This window comes from Trachurus japonicus, chromosome 1, assembly GCF_045865225.1.
Source record: "Trachurus japonicus isolate A0001 chromosome 1, Traja_1.0".
Lineage (NCBI taxonomy): Eukaryota > Metazoa > Chordata > Actinopteri > Carangiformes > Carangidae > Trachurus > Trachurus japonicus.
This window is the reverse complement of record NC_140907.1, coordinates 2,106,086-2,124,091: the sequence shown is the minus strand read 5'-3', so window position 1 is coordinate 2,124,091 and position 18,006 is coordinate 2,106,086. Positions and strand designations below refer to the sequence as shown.

The window sequence follows — 18,006 nt, the reverse complement described above, 5'->3', positions numbered from 1 at the left end:
CTCAGTCCAGTGAGCCCATACGTCACGTATTGATCTCTGTGTGATGTACTGCTGTGGCTCATGCAGCGCTACATGTGCTGTTCAGTCACTACACGCTCTGCCATTAAAGACAATGCAGAAAAAAAAAACAAGTCACAAGTTAACTGGTGTATGATAAACACCATAATGGCCTGAAACTAGTCTGTGGTTAATTGGTTGGATTTAGGAAGTGGAAATAAAAAGAGAAGGACGGAATATTTGTATATAAAGTGTTTCTGAACTGTATGTGTGATTAGAAATGGGCTTGTTTGTTCTTAGTTTGTTTTTCATTTTGGTCTTTAAAGGCGTGCCAGGATTCAGTGTGAGGTCTTCTTATCTTTGTCTTCATCAGTCACTGAGCAGCATCGAACCATTTCATGTCAACACATCAGCAACTACTGATGTGGGAATCGCCAGAGGGGCTGCAATACGTATTACACCATACTTGTGTCTCCAGGGCGATTTCTGTGGTATTAAAATATTGCAATGTGCTGCAATATATTGTAATCTATTCGCTTTTTACAACCGCAAATGATCTCTCCAAATGAAAACGTACCTTTATTTGTCGGTGCAGGCTATTTTTAGAACCGCCGAGCGCAGCCGCGAGCTGCTCAGAGCTACGCTACGGAGGCTCATGGGATTTCTTGGTTTCCCTCATCAGACAAATACACAATCCAACGACTCCAAAGCGCTCTGGTGGACACGTTGTGACCTGCACATTCACAACGCTATGAGATAATAACGGAACGTTATGAGACAGAGTTGTTTTAGAGGTAAATTCATGCAACCATGGATGCGCATTGCCTTCAGAGGTAGTTTTTCAGCAAGCAGTCTCTGTATTTACCTCGAAAACAACTCTGTCTCGTAACGTTCCGTTATTATCTCATAGCGTGGTGAATGTGCAGGTCACAACTTGTCCACCAGAGCGTTTTGGAGTTGTTGGATTGTGTATTTGATGAGTTTGATGAGGGAAACCAAGAAATCCCATGAGCCTCCGTATAGCGTAGCTCTGAGCAGCTCGCGGCTCTGCTCCGCCGTTCTAAAAATAGCTTGCACCGACAATTAAAGGTAATGAACCTACTGTACTGCTATGACTATAGGGATTATGGCAATGGGCCAATTTGCCAAAATGTTGAACTCTCCCTTTAACATCTGTTTTGTCTGATAAGATCAACTTCTAAGTCTGTTCAGATCGATACTTGGCATCCGCATATTGATGCAACATTACCACACAAAATATTGTGAAACTATGCTGTATCCATTCTTCCCTCCACCCCTATCAATATGACTCAATCAATTCATCATTTATTTGCAATGACTGTTTTCATAAGAAATAATGGGGACAACTCAGCCCCATAAGCCGTAAGTGATGCGTTCAAATCATGATTGGTTTGCTCCCGAGATGTAAAAGGTCAGGAGGTGACGACTGTTACTGAGTGGAAGAGAAATGACTTCAAACTAACTAATACTAAGTATTCAAATGTCAGAGTGGTAGTTTGTGTTTAACTGTGGTGTGTGTGTGTGTGTGTGCTTATTTCTCCCTCGACGTGCCTCACTCTCTCGCTGGAAGTCTCCCACATTTCCCAGAATGACTTTCAACCACCTCCAGACACCGAGAGTCACCCTGCCACACTCAGCTCTGGGTTGTTAGCGACGTCACGGTGGAGACAACAGTGGTGATGTGTGGAGTGAAACTGTTTTCCTGTGCTGCTTCCCACATGTCCTGAGCCTGAGCTGGGTCCTGATTGGCTGAAGCTGCTGCTGCTCTGTTCTGTTTCTTTTTTCTCTTCTCATGGATTTCTCTCTGTTGGATTGTTGATGGTGATGGAAAAAGTTTAAAGTCCCTAACAGTAAACCTTATGTTTAGTATTTTTTTTCTTTTCTTGTATTGCTTTCCATCTGAATATTCATTCTACAGGAAAACCACCAAAGAAATAATCAACATTTTCAAGATTCCCTCTCTATCGTAACACAAACACCTGCACAAGTTGCCAAATAAATCTCGTATTTGATGTGTTTTACATGATCCTGATGTTTTGGCACCAAGCCACAGGTGCTGCTGCTGCTGCTGCTGGTAGGCTGGCTGCACTGTAAAACACTGCACCGCCACAACATGCCTGGGATGATTCCAGATAGGAAACCAGTGTTTCCAGTCGGTCTACTGCTTCGTATCCAACAACATATTGAAATAAAACAACAACAAAAAAACAATGTCCATACTTGAGTGTCTCCAGGTGAATGAAAAAAAACACACAAGAAGCAGCACGTCCTCAACTCCTCCATCAAAACACAGCTTTGTCTTTCAGCTGTGCTGCGTGCCATTCTGCCCTACAAAGGCAAAGTGCAGTATCTGCATTTTTTCAAATTTTTTTTGACCAATCAAAAGTGTGGCATATTCTCTTCAATCTGGTAGAATTTGATATTGGTACTGCTAAAATTTCCAGAGTTATTGGGCTTTTCATTTTGCTGTCCATCCAAAAAAGCACTGTGAAACCAAGGCAAAGTGCAGCTGCAAGAGTACTGTACTCCCTATATTCTATAAGTTACTCTATAATTCAATTGGAGTAAAACCAAGGCAAAGTGCTGTATCTGCCATAAAACGGTCAAAATTGGTCAGAAAGACAAACTACGAAATACTGTACATTTAATTAGTCCACCTTTATCTAATCAATTATAGACTTGGTAGTTATTCTAGGGTTCCTACAGCTTAAGTCAAGTTAAATTTAAGACTTTTTAAGACTTTTTTAAAGCCACTTGAAATTAAATTTAAGACCAACTTCACAATAAACACAAATGCAGAAAAAAAACACCACATCAATTACATAGGGTTAGGGACAATTTTACCCACTTCCAAGGTAAAGTGACTGCTACATGAACATTGGATTGTGTCTCTTTCCAGCTGTCCTTTCAAAATAAATGCATAAAAAGTCCGGGAAAAAAAAACACTGACTCGGGAGCTGGTGGCGGTGAGAAATTTAGCGTTGGCGGCCGCCACTAACTTCTCTATGTCAGAATGTTACCAATTCTTTTGAGATTTGAGACTAATTACAATCATACAATCCCACTTACCAAGTGTTAACATTTTTAAGACCTTTGAAAAATTGATTTAAGACATTTTAATGCCAATTAAGGCCTTGTTTTTAGATTAATGAATTCAATGCCTTTTAGGACTTTTTAAGGATCCGTAAGAACCTTGTTATTCATAATTTGATGCTTAAACCTGACAATGAAAAACACAAAAAGCTGTTTTTCTCAATTTGGCATTTTTACAGATACTGCACTTTGCCTTTGTAGGGCAGCAATGGGCAGGCTTGTGTGTGTGTGTGTGTGTGTGTGTGTGTGTGTGTGTGTGTACCTTGATGTATCTCTCGTGCGGGACATACTGCAGGATAATGGGCTCCATGGTGAGGACGTTGGCAAACTGCACCTCGGGGATGTAGAGCGCACACACGACGTGGGCCCAGCCTGATGGAGAGATTGGCAGAGAGTCAGAGGAGTGTTGTGGCTCTTTATCGGTGTCAGAGGAGGGGAAACAGGGGGGAGGGGGGGGGCTTACCTCCGCTGTCCGTCCTCTTGAGGGCACCATCCTTGTGGGGGCACAGCTCACACCTCTGGAGCGGGACAGGAAGAGTGTGTTATTAACCGTATAACAGGTGAGATGGGGAGGAACGGTTGTGTCATGTTGTGTTGTGTTGTGTTGTGTTGTGTTGGCATACTGACCACGCGCGCCGCCCGCTCCTGTGACTCACACTTCCGACAGAACCATGGACCGGTGGGCACCTGGACGATGCCGTAGCACGCTGAAACACACAGAAACAAACACACACACACACGTCACTGAAACTATTTCTTGTCATCACCACCTGCAGTTTGTTAACACATGAATATAGTGTTGCAGTACTCCAGACCGGTTTTGTGACCACATCTTCAAGGTCTTGGTCTTGTCGAGCTGGACTCTGGATTTTTTTTTTTACAGCAAATCTCTCTCTGTCACTCATTCATTTTGGTTTATGTGATGTAATTCAGTAACTTTAAGACGATTCAAATTGTTCGACTGCTTGTGTAAGCATCTGAACAACTTGGTGTCACCAGAGTCAACAGTGGGAGGAGACTTCAGCAGGTTCTGTGCTGTGTTCTTCTGTTCAATCTAAACTTTGTTTACATTAAATATGGTTTAGATTTTACATAAATGATCTTTTCTTTTTAGCTGAAGACGAATACATATAAAAGCCACATGATTATTATGAGTACTGGTACTGAATACAGTAATGGTCTTGAAAATGGTCTCAGTCTTGGACTTGGACCCCCTGGTCTTGGTCTTGACCCCCTCAAAGTCTTGGTCTGCTCTGGTCTTGGTCTTGACACTTGACTACATGAATAACACATCTGTCACTGCATCAGTATTTTTCAGTCTTTTCTCTCTCTTAATGTATTTGACAAACGTCTCTCTGCTGTTGTTGGTTAATTGTTATTAATTGTTATCTTCTTGGGACAGGTTCAACAGGACTAGGACAGGTTGAGGCTGAGTGAGCTGATCCCGCAGAGAGCTCAGTCTGTCCCTCACCATCACCATCACTCTCTCTCCGCTCTCACTTTCACCGGTAAACTCGTGTTTCTTTCAGACATTAGCAGCGCGCGGTGCAGCTCCTGATTCCCACTCTGAAAACAAGCTCCTGAACTTCACCGCTCCCCCTCACACGCGCACCACAGCAACAAAGCCAACGGACACAACAAGGTAACACAGTGTCCAAACCGGCGGGCCCGCCGGGCTTCGTGCTCCCTGAACTGAACACGCCTCTTTCCCAGTCTGAGCTGAACCCGACCGGGCCAGACAGCCACGCACGGACACGCGCCAACAAAACACGCGCGCACAGACAGACACGGACGGAGCCAATGCGGCGTCCGTCCGTCCGTCCGTCCGTCCGTCCGCCCGGGCTCGGTGTCACGGTGCCCCGGCCCTGTGTGGTTAATCATGTGTGCGCTGAGAGGAAACAACAAACAGCACGCCTACCTACCCCTCCCACACACACTCGCATCAACACATACACACACAAACACGCACGTACGCAGCAGCAACAGACCTACCTAGAAACCTAGCGACCTATCAGCGCCCCCGGCTGCCGCTCCAGCCGCCGGCTCAGCCGCCACAGCTGCCCCGGTAAACGTACAACACGCTAACGGCGCGGCGGGCTAACGTTACCTTGGTGAACGGCGACGCTGCAGCCGTGTCCATCACAGTAGACCAGCGGATTCTCAGCCCAGCCTCGCTCGTCTGAACACACGCAGCAACCTCCGACCATTTCCCGCATGCTGCTCCCATACGAAGAAATGTATTTCCCCTCCCGGCAACGGCTCAGACCTCGCCCCGGCCCGTCGAGTGCTCGTCCCGCAGTGACGCCGCACCGGGCATAGTCGTGGGCCGCTCTCGTCGCGCAGTTTTAGCGCAGCGGACAGACAGAAATCTCGGCGTGGGGTTTGTGGTGCTGCTGCTACGTTTTTTCCGTGATGTCCTCCCCGTCCCCATAGAACCGATGCAGTGCGCATGCTCAGACCTGCTCCTCTGGGTCGGAATAAAAAGTCACAGCGAAGGCACCGAATTATTGTTTGTTTTGAACCTGAGTCACTTTTCACCGCCTCGTTTCACACTGACTTCACTCTCCTCCTCCATTAGTTCATGAGTCACGAGTGACTTACACCTGCACAGCGCATCTTTCACACCGTGGTTTACAATATAGATCAGTAAAACATGTGGATGCGTCAGTCAGTCAGAAACCGCTGGTTGCACTGTCTATCAATTCAGTTTCAACAGCGCCATCTGCAGGATTTCTGCAGAACAACAAGGCAACAATTGCAAGCTGTTTCACCATCCAGTGTCCTGACCTGAAATGAAAAACATCCGCTGCTTGTTTCTCATTTCAACCAACTCTGGTGTAGTTTTTAATGATCCTTATAAACATTAGTAATTATTTTATTATTTATTCTATTTGTAGCCTAAACCCCCTCTCTAGCTCTCTACTTGCCAAAACTAGAAATAGGCTAGTAGAAGTGTTGAGCATGAGGATGTCATTCAGAGTTTTGGGCTGTCACATGTGATCTGTATAGTTCAGTCAGCAGATGTCACCAGAAGCCTTTCACTCTGACTGGACTTGCGTCACTGTTGCTTTATGACTCCTGTCTCGACTGGCTGAGTAAACTGTGTCTGGCAGGCCAGTTTTATGGTGGAAATGGTACCACACAGAGTCACACACACACACACTCACAAACCTATCTTTGAGGGGATTAGTAATTTTAAATAAACCTTAAACCAAGTCTTTACTCAGAAAGGCCTTTAATCTTAAATCAATGTGATGAAATGTCCTTTTAAGCAGTTTTTTCATTCTCCTAAACTACTCTCAAACGTTGTGTGTACAAATCCAAAGCTTTACTAAAACTACTCAGGAGATTCATACGTCAGTGACATGAAGTTCTCCTAAAATAAAGAGAAGAAAAGAGAAGCAGTGGGGTTTGTACCGTTGAAATGGATGACTGGGCTTTTTAATCTGACATATGGACGTGAAGCTGTGATGACAGTTTGCCTCACAAGTGTCACTTCTCTTCAAACCCAGAGACAAGAAAAGGGAACTGGCGCTGATGGAGAGGACAGATAATGTGGTGGCAGCTGGATGAAGCTCACACCCTGCTCTGATCTAAAGGCAGCAAAGCATGACCAAGTCCCTGCACTGACATGTGGGGGCGAAGTGCATCCACACTAACAGAAGTAATCAGTCAGAGCCCGTGTCTACTCACCAAAATTTCCCTGATAGCTCTTAGAACTGACAGGCTGAACTGTCACCATTGAGTCCTAAGGTTCGTAATTTCAAAAATTCCAAAAAGAAACCTCAGTTTTTACATGAATTTAACCCTCACACATAAATTCCCATCTGTGGAGTGTTACTGGCAGACACCATGTATTACCATCTATTCTGTGGGTGGGGTGAAAGATCAGTGGGCAGGTGAAACTATTGAATTAATTTGGGTAAGGTCTCCCACTGAGCATTCTTCTGGTTAAACAATAATCACAATTATGTCAAACTGTTCCTCTTCCCCGAATGGGTCCGAGACGCCGCTCTGCTCTGGGCCCCACTGTTCTGAGACGACAATGCACAAGGAAAACACATCCTGACTTTACCATCATGCAATACCATTATCTTCCAGCAGGTGGATGCTTGCAGACATAGACATCTATGAATATTTTACATGCATTTCCTCAGCTTGTGGGGAGAAACAGTGAGATCTAAATCCTGTTATTAAATTAGGAAGTAGTCCCATGATGGATGCAAGTTCCATTTGACATTTTACCCCATTTCATAGCATATCAATACTTAGTTAATGCAGGGTACTTGTAGCTCATGATTTAATGTAACAACAGCATCAAGCTGCTGTCACATACTTTTTTAGGTGATTGACAGAAACATACTCATCTAATCTGTTTCATTTATATCCTCATTAACTCTGCCCTTCTTAGACATACTGTAGGTTTGAACTTTATAAGTGCCTATAAATTTAGAACCTTTATCTAGTGTGACAAAAATGTCTCTGCAGAGCTGTGAACCATTTCTGACGAGTGGGACTGCTAAATGCGTAGAATATTCAGGAGTGAGAAACCAACATGGTGTAGAGCAAAGTGTCCTTTGAAGCTGAAACTGCGTGCTCAAAACCACAGCCTTAAAGGAGACATGTGACCTTCTAGATAATAGGATTTTTTTTTTTGCAGTCTTGAATTGGCAAGTGTTTCTCAGAGACACTTCTCTCAACATGGTGCAGGTCTATGTGTGATGAAGGAAAAAAGAGGTTCTCTTTTATTTTTACACCTTTACATAGACAACAGGAAAACCATCAGCACATGTACAGTAAATGCATACATCTGGTGAACATTTAGATGAATATTTGGTATATTGCTATATAATATAAACAGCGGCTTCAGCGGGGATTGTTAAGCACAAATGTATGTAAGAAAAGGAAGTAGAATTACTCCCACATATACACTTTACAGGACATCTTTTCAGATGATGTACAGACAGAGACACCGTTACACTCCTATAACGACTCTCTTAAGCCCCCCCCCCCCCCACTCTCTCGGTCTCTCTCACACACACACACACACACACACGCATGCATGCACGCACACACACACACACACACACACACACACACACACACACGCACACACACGCACACACACATAAAAGACAGAGAGAGATAGCTGCTACTTTATGCTTTCATTTCTGATACGACCAGCTACTTATATGAGTAAAGCTGTGTGTGCATGCTCATACAGAGTTGTGAACATAATGTGTGTGTGTGTGTGTGTGTGTGTGTGTAAGCATGAACATCAGCATCAATGAAAGCTACTTCAATTCTAGGCGGTGCTCGCCTCGGGCTATGTGGGAAGAGAACTCGTATCGGTCCCGGCTACGGTGGCCGCACACGTTGCACTCGAGCGGGTCTCGGAAGCCGTGGCAACCCATGTGGATGGTGAACATGACGTAGTCCAGAAAAATCACCCTGCAGTGGCTGCAGGGGTACACGGCCCCGGGCAGCGCCCCGGCCTCCCCGTCGGGCCGCACCACTCGTAAAGCCTCCAGCGGCGACAAGGGGATGGGCTGGGCGTGTGGGTGAGGGACACCGTTGGGGTGGTTGAGCCCCCCCAGCAGGTGCCCTAAGCTGTACATGATGGGGTGGGACATGGGGGAGTTGTCGGTGTGGAACGAGTCCATGCCGAGCGGTGGCTGGGCGGCGTGGGGGAGGCCCAGCAGGGACATGCCCATCTTGTGGCCGTTGGTGAGGCCCATGGGGTTGATGTCGCTGCGACTTAACGGGATGGGGTAGGGCCTGTGGGAGGGGGCCGGGTCGCTCTCTGGGCCTGTGAGGATGGACTGCTGCTGGTGGTGGCTGTCAGGACCCGGGGAGCCCGAGGGAGGGTCTTTGACATCGTTTCGATGGACCAGGTCCCTGTTGAAGCTCAGGTCCAGGCAGACACCGTTGTCTCCTAGACCGGTGACATGAGAAGAGACAGCACTGAGGAGCCGCCCAGCAGGAGGACGTTTCAACAGCTTGGCCACAGGAACAGCACAGTTACAGCATTTATTGCTTAAAGGGATAGTTCGATATTTTGACAAATTCACCAATTGTCAATCCCTTTAGTCTTAGGAGTAGGTTCATTACCTTTAATTGTCGGTGCAAGCTGTTTTTAGATCAGCGGGGCGGAGACGTGAGCTGCTCAGCTAACGCAGGGGCGAGCGGTACTTTCACCTTTACCTCATAACTCATCAAATAAACAATCCAACAACTCCAAAACTCTCATGACCTGCACATCCACCATGCTATGAAATAATAATGTAACATTACGAGACAGAGTTGTTTTTGAGGCAAATGCATAGCTGGAACCACATTCTAGACTTAAAAAACGCAAGTATTTGCTTCATGTGACGTAATGTTACATAATTATACTTTATTATTTCATAGCGTGGTGAATGTGCAGGTCACAATTTGTCCACGAGAGTGTTTTGGAGTTGTTGGAGGCGAAAGTACCATGCACCTCCATTGCTTTAGCTGAGCAGCTCACGTCTCTGCCCCACTGATCTCAAAACAGCTTGCACTGACAATTAAAGGTAATGAACCTACTCCTGAGACTATAGGTGTTATGGCAATAGGAATAGAATTTGCCAAAATGTTGAACTATTGCTTTAAAAATGGGAAAAAAAAACTCTTACAAACCTTTAAAGGTTTCTTATGGTCAAAGTGGAAAATGTGCACCCACCAGGGCAGCAAAAAAAGGAAACCTTACTCTATTAACTGGAGCGCCCCAGGTTGACAGGACAAAGAAGCTGAAAAGCATCAGAACTTCCTGAGGCAGCAGCTGAACTTGGAGGACAGAAGGCTGAGAGGAAGCACACGATGCAGACGAAGGCCTCAGTGCAGCTGCACAAAGACGTATAGACAGACAGGCACCACCTGCTCACGTTTCTTTCTCCCGCCCGTTCTCTCTCTGTCTCTCTCTTTCTTTCTCTCTCTCTCTCTGTCTCTCTCTTTCTTTCTCTCTCTCTCTCTCTCTCTCTCTTTCTTTCTCTCTCTCTCTCTGTCTCTCTCTCTCTTTCTTTCTCTCTCTCTCTCTGTCTCTCTCTGCGGTTGCAGAAATTACTTCTTTTCCCCCTGTGGTTGTCATATTGAAAGATCTTACTTCAATTGTTAACCTGACGTAGGAGGGGTTTTTGCCTATACACCCATATTTGCAGGCAGCGTAAGGCTTGGTTGCGAAACTACAACCCAGTGATAGTTTGGGCTTAACCAGAAAGACGAGAGCCAACTTTTGAAAATCATGGTGTTGTGTGTGTGAACGCCCATAAAGTTTGGGAAATCGGCGTGCCCTGTCAGCCATTTACTGAAACTGATATCTTGTGATCATTTATCTGAGGTTGAATCACAACATACAGTGAGGGAGTGAGTAACGAGTGAGTAATTAAACTGAGAGGTTTCAAGTGTGTGTTTGTCTTTTTTTTTTCACGTATCCATTTAGCTAACCATGCGTGTTTGTCAATACCCACCTATGACATAACTCTGCCACAGAATATAGGACAGTGGAGACCACTCTGTGGTGTGTGCAGGTGTGAGGCAGGTGGTCTGCCCTCAGCCCCTGTTTGACAAGAGACGGATGCCAGCAGAGACAAACACACAACAAGTAGCTCAGACAGACAACTTGAAACAGTTTGCAAAACATGAATTTTCTGTTTTGTGAAGCACACACGCCAACAAAAAGCACATTTGTACATTTCAAAAAGACAGCAGCTTATCAAAGACATGGATGTCAGGTGTCTAATGCTAATACTGAGATAAGTACAAAAAAAAACAAAAAACAAACAAACATACTGTACAGGCAAAATCAGGCTGTAAGCTGCTTTAAAATTACAACACAACTCTCTGTGACTGTCCTCAGGTCAGTGTGTCTGTGTGTGTTTGATGTGAGTGTAGCTGCTCTTACCAGTGAACTTCTGTGGCATTGAACTCTTCCGTTTGGCTACGTTGCTGGCGAGCCTGTCGAGCAGCAGAGCGCGCTCGGTGCCCATCTGAGTCCGAGATGTGTGGCTGTCCTCTGCTCAACAGCAACAAGAGTGAGAGAGTTTAGCGCACAAAGGAAATGCAGACCTCTTCTCAATCAGGAGGTTATCATGAGTGGAGCGAGCGCGCTGAGCGGCAGCTGTCCACCTGTCGCAGCCGCCGGGGTTTGAAATGTGGAGAAGAAAAAAAAACCTCTTGCAAAACACCCCGGCTGCTCGAGGCAGAGACACACTGGGAGGAACGAGATATTAATTTGAGATCAGAAGCTCCTTTGACCTCACTTCCTGGTGCTTTTTTACTTGACTAGTGTAGGAGAGGAGACCACAGGATGAGGATGTACTTCCTCACCACTTCGGTACTATCAGGCATAAACTTACGACATTCGGTGACCACAGAAGCGCAGCATTGTCTGTGTCATGCAACCGTGCAACTGGCCTGCCAATAAGTACAGGCACCACCTTTAGGCTTGTGTGTGTGTTTGTGTGTGCTTGTGTGTGCATGTGCGCCGGGTGGCTGGGCTGAACCATTTGCCCTACATACTTGGTTTCCCCTTTTGCTGCTACAGACATGAGACGTGGTCTTCACAGTGCTGCGACTCCACACCACAGCAGCCATAACCTATTTATCTGTAATGATGGGGTTAACGTCCATAAGCTCATTAATTTAATGAGGCTATAAACACAGGATCTGTTAGCGACTGCAGCGTTAGTTGTGCACCTGCTGCTGCATATGCATACATGTGTTTATATAGACTGTGCAGCGGTCTGCTTGTCTTAACAGCTGTATCTGTGCAGGTGGACTGTCTCTTGGTTTCTGAAAATGTTTGTGTTTCATGTATGTCAGAGAGTGACAGTGAGAGCAGGTGGAGTAGATGTATAGATAAATAGATACTGTAATTCATCCCGAGGGAAATTCACAACTTCCAGCAGATTTAGGAAAGAAATAAACAAAGAAAAGGTGTGTGTGTGACGGTGGCTCACCTCTCTCAGTGGGACCTTTGCTCTGAATGTACACATGGCATCTCTCTCTGTGCTCCTCCAGGGAGCTGCGCTGCTTGTAGCTGCGACTGCAGTGGTTGCATTTGAACGGCTTCTCTACTGTAAACAGGAGTTTCAGTTAATCAAGACTTGAAACGTCGACAACATCTCGATGGCACAGCAGGTATTATTTCATGACTACATGACGGTTTCATACAAAACTGATGATGTGCATATCAAGAGAGACTGTGCAGAGAGTCTGCAGGTAAAAAACACGTGAACTGAAAGTCAATGAGTAAGTTTCCAGGGGTGAATGAGTAAGATGTCGTAAGTGCATGGCAGGGTGTTACTGGAAAAGCCATGCCGGCTCAGCAGCTCTCATGTGTTCACAGATTCAAAAGGAGCGAGGAACAAACCAACGCGATAATGTACACAGGTGCATACAGTATCAGCCTCATGTGTGAGTGACTGGGAGTGTGTGTGGCTGGCTGATACCAGAGTGGGTGCGCAGGTGCCCGCTCAGAGCGTCGCGTCGACGGCAGGCGTAGCTGCACATGGGGCATTTGAAAGGCTTCTCCCCGGAGTGCAGTTTGATGTGGCGAAGCAGGTTTCCCTTCTGGGTGAAGGAGGCCCCACACTGAGTGCAGTGGAATGGCCTCTCACCTAAGAGAGAGAAAAACACACACACACACACACACACACACACACACACACCATGAAAACATTCGTTCACACCTCACATTTCAACATGGCATTTGCCCTTTTAAATGATCTGTTGTTGCAAATCTACTGAGATGATGGAGTCAGTGGACATCACAGCTCTGATACTTGACTTTAATCATCAGCTCTTTTCTTGTTCCTGTTCCCAGCATAAAGTGAATTGTAAAAAAACATACAATCATTCACCATCTTTAAAAAGGGAACAAGGCAACATCCACTGTAATTGTAAGAAACAATGTTCTCACAACTCCAACCACACAAAAACCAAACGTCTTGAGTTGACTTCCCATGTTGAAAACACAGCCTCACAGGTTTCATATTGTACAATTCACTACTCCACTTCAGCAAAACGAAGCTATGGAGCAATGAAAACATATATTTTACTACCAAACCAATAACCACAGCCCGTTATATTGATTCAACATGACAGAGCAGGTGAGCCTTAAAAGTCAATAATGCACTCACACTGCCGTGTTAATGATCATGGTTATTGTAGCAAGTGATACAATCTAAAAATCTTCACTTGCTGAACTCTGCTCTGTTACTTTGTTAGTCACACTGTGTGTGACCTTTATTCTTTGAATGCACTACATTATCTGTTCATATTATATCTGTGTACATGGTGTCTACAACATGTGCTGCATCTGCATGGGATGCATTAAATCTCATTGTCTGTGCGCTTCACTATAACATATGAGAGATTCACTTGACTTCCACAGTCACCCAGCAGCTCCACGCTCTACATTTGAATAGGTAAGACCGAACCATAGAAATGAGTGAGATATGAATCGCTTAATTTGTGTCAATATAATGGCCACAGAAGTCCTATGGTGAATTTACATATCTGTTCAATCACAAGTTATTTGATGTGTTTCATATCTGAACGACAATAGAGGAGATTTCACAACCTCCTGCTCGTTAGGAGACCTGCGTCATGTGTGATGCAGACTCGCGTGTTCGCGATCACAAAGTTACTCAATCCAACATCTTGACCCTGTCATTAAAGCACAAAGCGCTATCGCCAAATACTATCAACAGTGTGATGATTGCACAAGGTTTGTGTTTGAGGTCAGGTGTTTGGGCTGTGTTCCTGTCTTTACCCGTGTGGCTGCGCTTGTGCACCAGCAGCACGTTGATGCTGACGCAGGACAGGCCACAGATGTCACAGTTGAGCTTGCCTGTTGTCTGGATGCGGGGCGTCATGGCTCCAGGCACACACGCCCCCTCTGCAGCTGCCGCCGCTGCGGCTGCGTGGGCGTCTGGCAGGGCCGCGCCGTCGTAACGAGAGTAGTCCACCAGCGACAGGTCCTGTGGCTCATTCAGGGTATCTCCCTCTTCATCCCCTTCCCCGTCCCTCTCCTCGTCCTCGTCCTCCTCCTCTGTCCTCTCCCCGTCGAATCCTTCCTCCATCCCGTCCTCGCTGCCTCCTTCTGCTTCCTCTTTTGTTACAGTATCTCTTTCTTTTTCAGCCTTGGGGAACTGCTCATTATCTTCCATTTCCTCTGCCTCAATTTTTATCACACCTAAGCAAGGAGGATGCAAAAGAGAAGTAAAGGATCTGTTAGACTTACACACACATTAAGTGAGTGAAACTGGTCAGAAACAGTCATTTACAGACAAGACATATGGAGTAAAGATCAGTTTATCAGGTTTTGAAGGAGTTTCTCCTCTGTTTTAGCAGCACTGTGTTGTAATGCAGTTGAGATTATTATATACAGTACCTTGAAGAAAATGAGTGATTTGGGCTGAATAAATAAAATGTGACTTGCCATGATGCTCTTACTTCCAAATAAGGTGCTTAATAAGCCCGACAAGTCAAAAGGTTAGAGACAAACAATCTTCACTTCTACATTTGTATTTATAGTTGATAGTTTGCTATTAGAACTAGTACATCTCCAAAGTGTGGGTAGCTTAATTTGGGCCAATGCATAGTGTCACAAAGAGATTCAGAAGATGTGTGCTTGAGATAAGGGGAAGGCATTTCCTCTGAATACACAGAAACTAGAACCAGGGCAGAGAGAGAGAGACACAGCAGGCGTCTCAGACACACAACCCCAATTCCTCATCTGCTTTTAAAAAGAGATGTCAGACTGATTGTTTATCACTTCCATCAGAGACTGATCTTCATCAGCAGAGAAACACTCTGAGATTATTTGTCCTGTGCGTGAGTTTTTCTTGTTGTATATTTCTGAGCCATGAGTCTGTACCATACGCACCATCCAGGATCCACCTATCTTTCTATTTCTCAACACCACATCAGTTCTGACATGAAGCGTCCCGACTATTGGTTTGCAGGTCCTCTCACCTAGTACCCCTGCTTCGTCTCAACCGACCCCCCCAGAGCGTACTCAGTTCCATCCAGAAACCACAGTGTGGTTGGCGGTGGCTGATGATGAGCTGAAGAGCAGCGCCTGGTATTGTGGAGAGCGCTCAGAGGTGCTATGGAAACTTTGCACACACAGCTCCGAGAGGCCCGATATAGAGTCCAGTGTCTCAGAGCAGTGAACCGCAGGCTGTGCATCAGACGCAGAGCAGGGCTTTAGGAAGTGCACCCAGCGGGGCAGATGTGTGGCAGTCAGAAATAAATAGGAGGGCTCTCTGTAAAACCGCCTTTTTTTTTCTCTTTGGTACATGACAAAGCCCACAAGGCTGAGTGAAATAATTTTCACTCTTCAGATACCAGGTATGAAACAATTTAGTCACAGTTTAGAAATGTGCAATATCATCCCGCTTGATGTGAGGTTATACTGCAGATCTTCTATGAGGGCATGCCCATTACATCTGTCAATCAAGATAGAGGTTTTATCATATGGTGCGTGACACTGCAGTGGGGAGCCAAAGCCTGGCATAGGCATGAGGCGCCCAAACCACCCAAACACTGAAGACAGCTGATTATATCGAATACTGAGAAATATTTGCAAATGACTTTGCACTGAGAGAAACAATGTGATGATCAGACATAAACAGCAGCATCCACCATGACCTCAGAGCAACTAGAGTCAATGCATTCCATCTAATTCACAGGATGAAACAGCTCTAACTACTGTAAAAGCTACCGTCCATCCAGTTCATACTGCTCTATTCTTTTCACCTGAAAAAAAATCAAACCTTTGACATGTAACACAGAAACACACTAAAACCTTTCTTGTTTTACTAGTTAACATTTGCTGTAGTGAACATCTCAGGTTCTGTAGCAGCGTCCTTCACACTTTTGTCCTAATTATTGCCGACGCTGAAGCGTTTGAACGCCATCGCTAAAATGCAAAGCGTGATGGAAAGATGTCAGTGCATGTGTGTGTGTGTGTGTGTGTGTGTGTGTGTGTGTGTGTGTGTGTGTGTGTACATACGTGGATCTGTAACACCTTCAGCACACTGCATTCCATTCTCGCTGATTGAGCCATCCTCCTTCTCGTCTGCCTCTTCCTGAGACTTTACATCTGCAGCATCACTGCAAACATCTGAAAAAGTGACACACACTTGTTAATGGTTTTTGTGGCGCCAAGAGAACTTCAAACCAACACGCAACAGTTCTCAGTTTGATCGTAGGAAGGATTTCAATACTCCACTATAGAACGTGCAGGAACACCGCCACTGAGACGTCTAGCCTGCTGTCAACTGTAGCCTGCACAAATTCCTCCACATATACGCCTTCAGCTTTCAATACGCTACAGTCATGTGAGCTCAGGCAGGATGGTGGCAGCTGTGGAGGAAAGTGTGCAGCTTGATCACGTACGCTCTCGTGCTACCAACAAGGAGTCAGACACTCACCCATCCCGTCTCCCTCCTGGGACGTAAACTCAGGATGTTCGTCTGTGTTCATGATGAAAAAAAAAGCTCTGTGGACAGAAATGAAAAATATCTGATAACCAGGTCAAGATGGACTCCCTCTCATGGTGTTTCTCTAAATCCCACAATGTTCATAAAGCATTTCAACACTGTGAAAAATGTGGCTAGTTAATACAACATGATGTGACATTTTTGTTTGATACGCTGAGGTTAGTGTAGCTGCTCTAGCTCTTCTCACTATTAAAAGCCTCTCTTACTATTTCTACAAAGCATGTGAAAAAATAGAAGTAGCACTTGCATCTCGCTGTTCCTGTTGGTTTGGAGAGCATGAAAAGAAGTTCACAAGAAAAAAAAAAAAAAGTGGGTAAAGGCTCACGGTTGATTGCTCGACCCTGTCACTACATTTAGCCTGATGAGAAAGAAGATGATGTTCACTGCACATGTATTTCCTGCCAGGTCTTGTACATAGGAGTGAGCGCGAACGCTTTCCACACCAACAGCCAGTGTGACTCCAATAGTTGAAGCCGCAGTTTGAAAATGAATCAGGACATAAATGACACAACTACAAACTTTTTAACAGTTGATTTCAAAGCTCTGGATCGTTTTATCATTAATCTGACAAAACTTTACCAAAGTTTGAACACTGTTAAAATATCTATTGCAAGTGTAGCTACAATACCAACTAAAAACTAAAGTAATTCACTTTTCATCACTTAGAGAAGAGTAAACACTTATGTTACATTCAGTGATGACAAAATAAACATTACACATGAACAAAACCAACATGAACAAACTGACTCCCAGAGTTAAAAAGAAACTAAGAAGTGAACGTTTTCACCTCAGAACAGCTCCTGTTGTTTGCTGTTAGTTTTTGCTGGAAGTTAAAAGTCAGTTCAAGTAGTGATGAAATTGTCTCACCTGCTTGTTGTTCAGCACCCGGAGGAGAAGCGCTCTAGCAGTAGGAGATTCCACGCTCCGCCACTGGACTTTCTCTGAATATGGAATATATGCAACGTCACTTGGAGATCCCTTAAAGAAACAGGAACTCATTCTGAGGTGTTGAGCAACAAAGACCAAAACATGTTCACAGGACAGAGAAGCCACGCTGCTGAGCTGGATTACTCCTTTCTATTTTCATGATCTACAGTGTAAACCTTCCTTTGCTGAACCTAAACCTGTAGAGTCGGGCACAGTTTGTGAGTGAAACAAAGATCTGATTATGATGGTTTGATGGCAGCTCATGCAGCTCACATGCTTCCTGACTTGTTTCACTTTCAAGGAGCTATTACTCCATCTTGTGGTCAAACTATGGCTATGTACTTTTCAAATTGTGCAACATTGAAAAACCCTTTCACACTTGCATCGCAGCTCATCAAACACATTTGTTGACTTGGGTGGGTTTTTGATGACA

At 45.1% G+C, this 18,006-nt stretch overlaps 2 protein-coding genes across 6 annotated transcripts in view; both read right to left on the bottom strand.

Moving 5' to 3' along the window:
• LOC146991097 (protein AF-17-like) overlaps positions 1-5,564 on the bottom strand; it is a 33,344-nt gene extending 27,780 nt beyond the window's left edge. For both annotated transcript variants that reach the window (XM_085774406.1, XM_085774494.1), the window contains exons 1-4: positions 5,219-5,564; positions 3,739-3,818; positions 3,575-3,629; positions 3,374-3,483 (exon numbers count right to left, since the gene is read on the bottom strand). In XM_085774406.1, the coding sequence (XP_085630532.1) occupies positions 3,374-3,483; positions 3,575-3,629; positions 3,739-3,818; positions 5,219-5,327 (354 nt within the window). In that variant the 5' untranslated portion in view covers positions 5,328-5,564. The remainder of the gene's footprint in view (positions 1-3,373; positions 3,484-3,574; positions 3,630-3,738; positions 3,819-5,218) is intronic.
• Positions 5,565-7,833: 2,269 nt separating this feature from the next.
• On the bottom strand, positions 7,834-17,814 carry LOC146991096 (zinc finger protein Aiolos-like). 4 transcript variants are annotated; one of them, XM_085773962.1, is made up of 8 exons: positions 17,514-17,814; positions 16,578-16,645; positions 16,157-16,267; positions 13,910-14,332; positions 12,585-12,752; positions 12,093-12,209; positions 11,036-11,146; positions 7,834-9,046 (listed from the first exon to the last, which is right to left on the bottom strand). In XM_085773962.1, exons 2-8 carry the CDS (start codon positions 16,627-16,629, stop codon positions 8,406-8,408), a joined length of 1,623 nt encoding a protein of 540 aa, XP_085630088.1. In that variant the 5' UTR covers positions 16,630-16,645; positions 17,514-17,814; the 3' UTR covers positions 7,834-8,405. The 4 variants fall into 4 exon arrangements, with proteins under 4 accessions (XP_085630088.1, XP_085630002.1, XP_085630186.1 ...); XM_085773876.1 differs by having other exon boundaries at positions 11,036-11,149; positions 17,514-17,811; XM_085774060.1 differs by having other exon boundaries at positions 13,988-14,332; positions 17,514-17,792.
• Between the last annotated feature and the right edge of the window lie 192 nt (positions 17,815-18,006).

Excerpts from the sequence above, each read along its gene's own strand:
- LOC146991096 (XM_085773876.1), bottom strand. The coding sequence starts at position 16,629 with ATGAACACAGACGAACATCCTGAGTTTACGTCCCAGGAGGGAGACGGG. Across the intron at positions 14,333-16,156 it reads TGAAGGTGTTACAGATCCAC|GTGTGATAAAAATTGAGGCA; the intron begins GTATGTACACAC and ends CTCCTTGCTTAG. Across the intron at positions 12,210-12,584 it reads GCACCTGCGCACCCACTCTG|TAGAGAAGCCGTTCAAATGC; the intron begins GTATCAGCCAGC and ends TCCTGTTTACAG.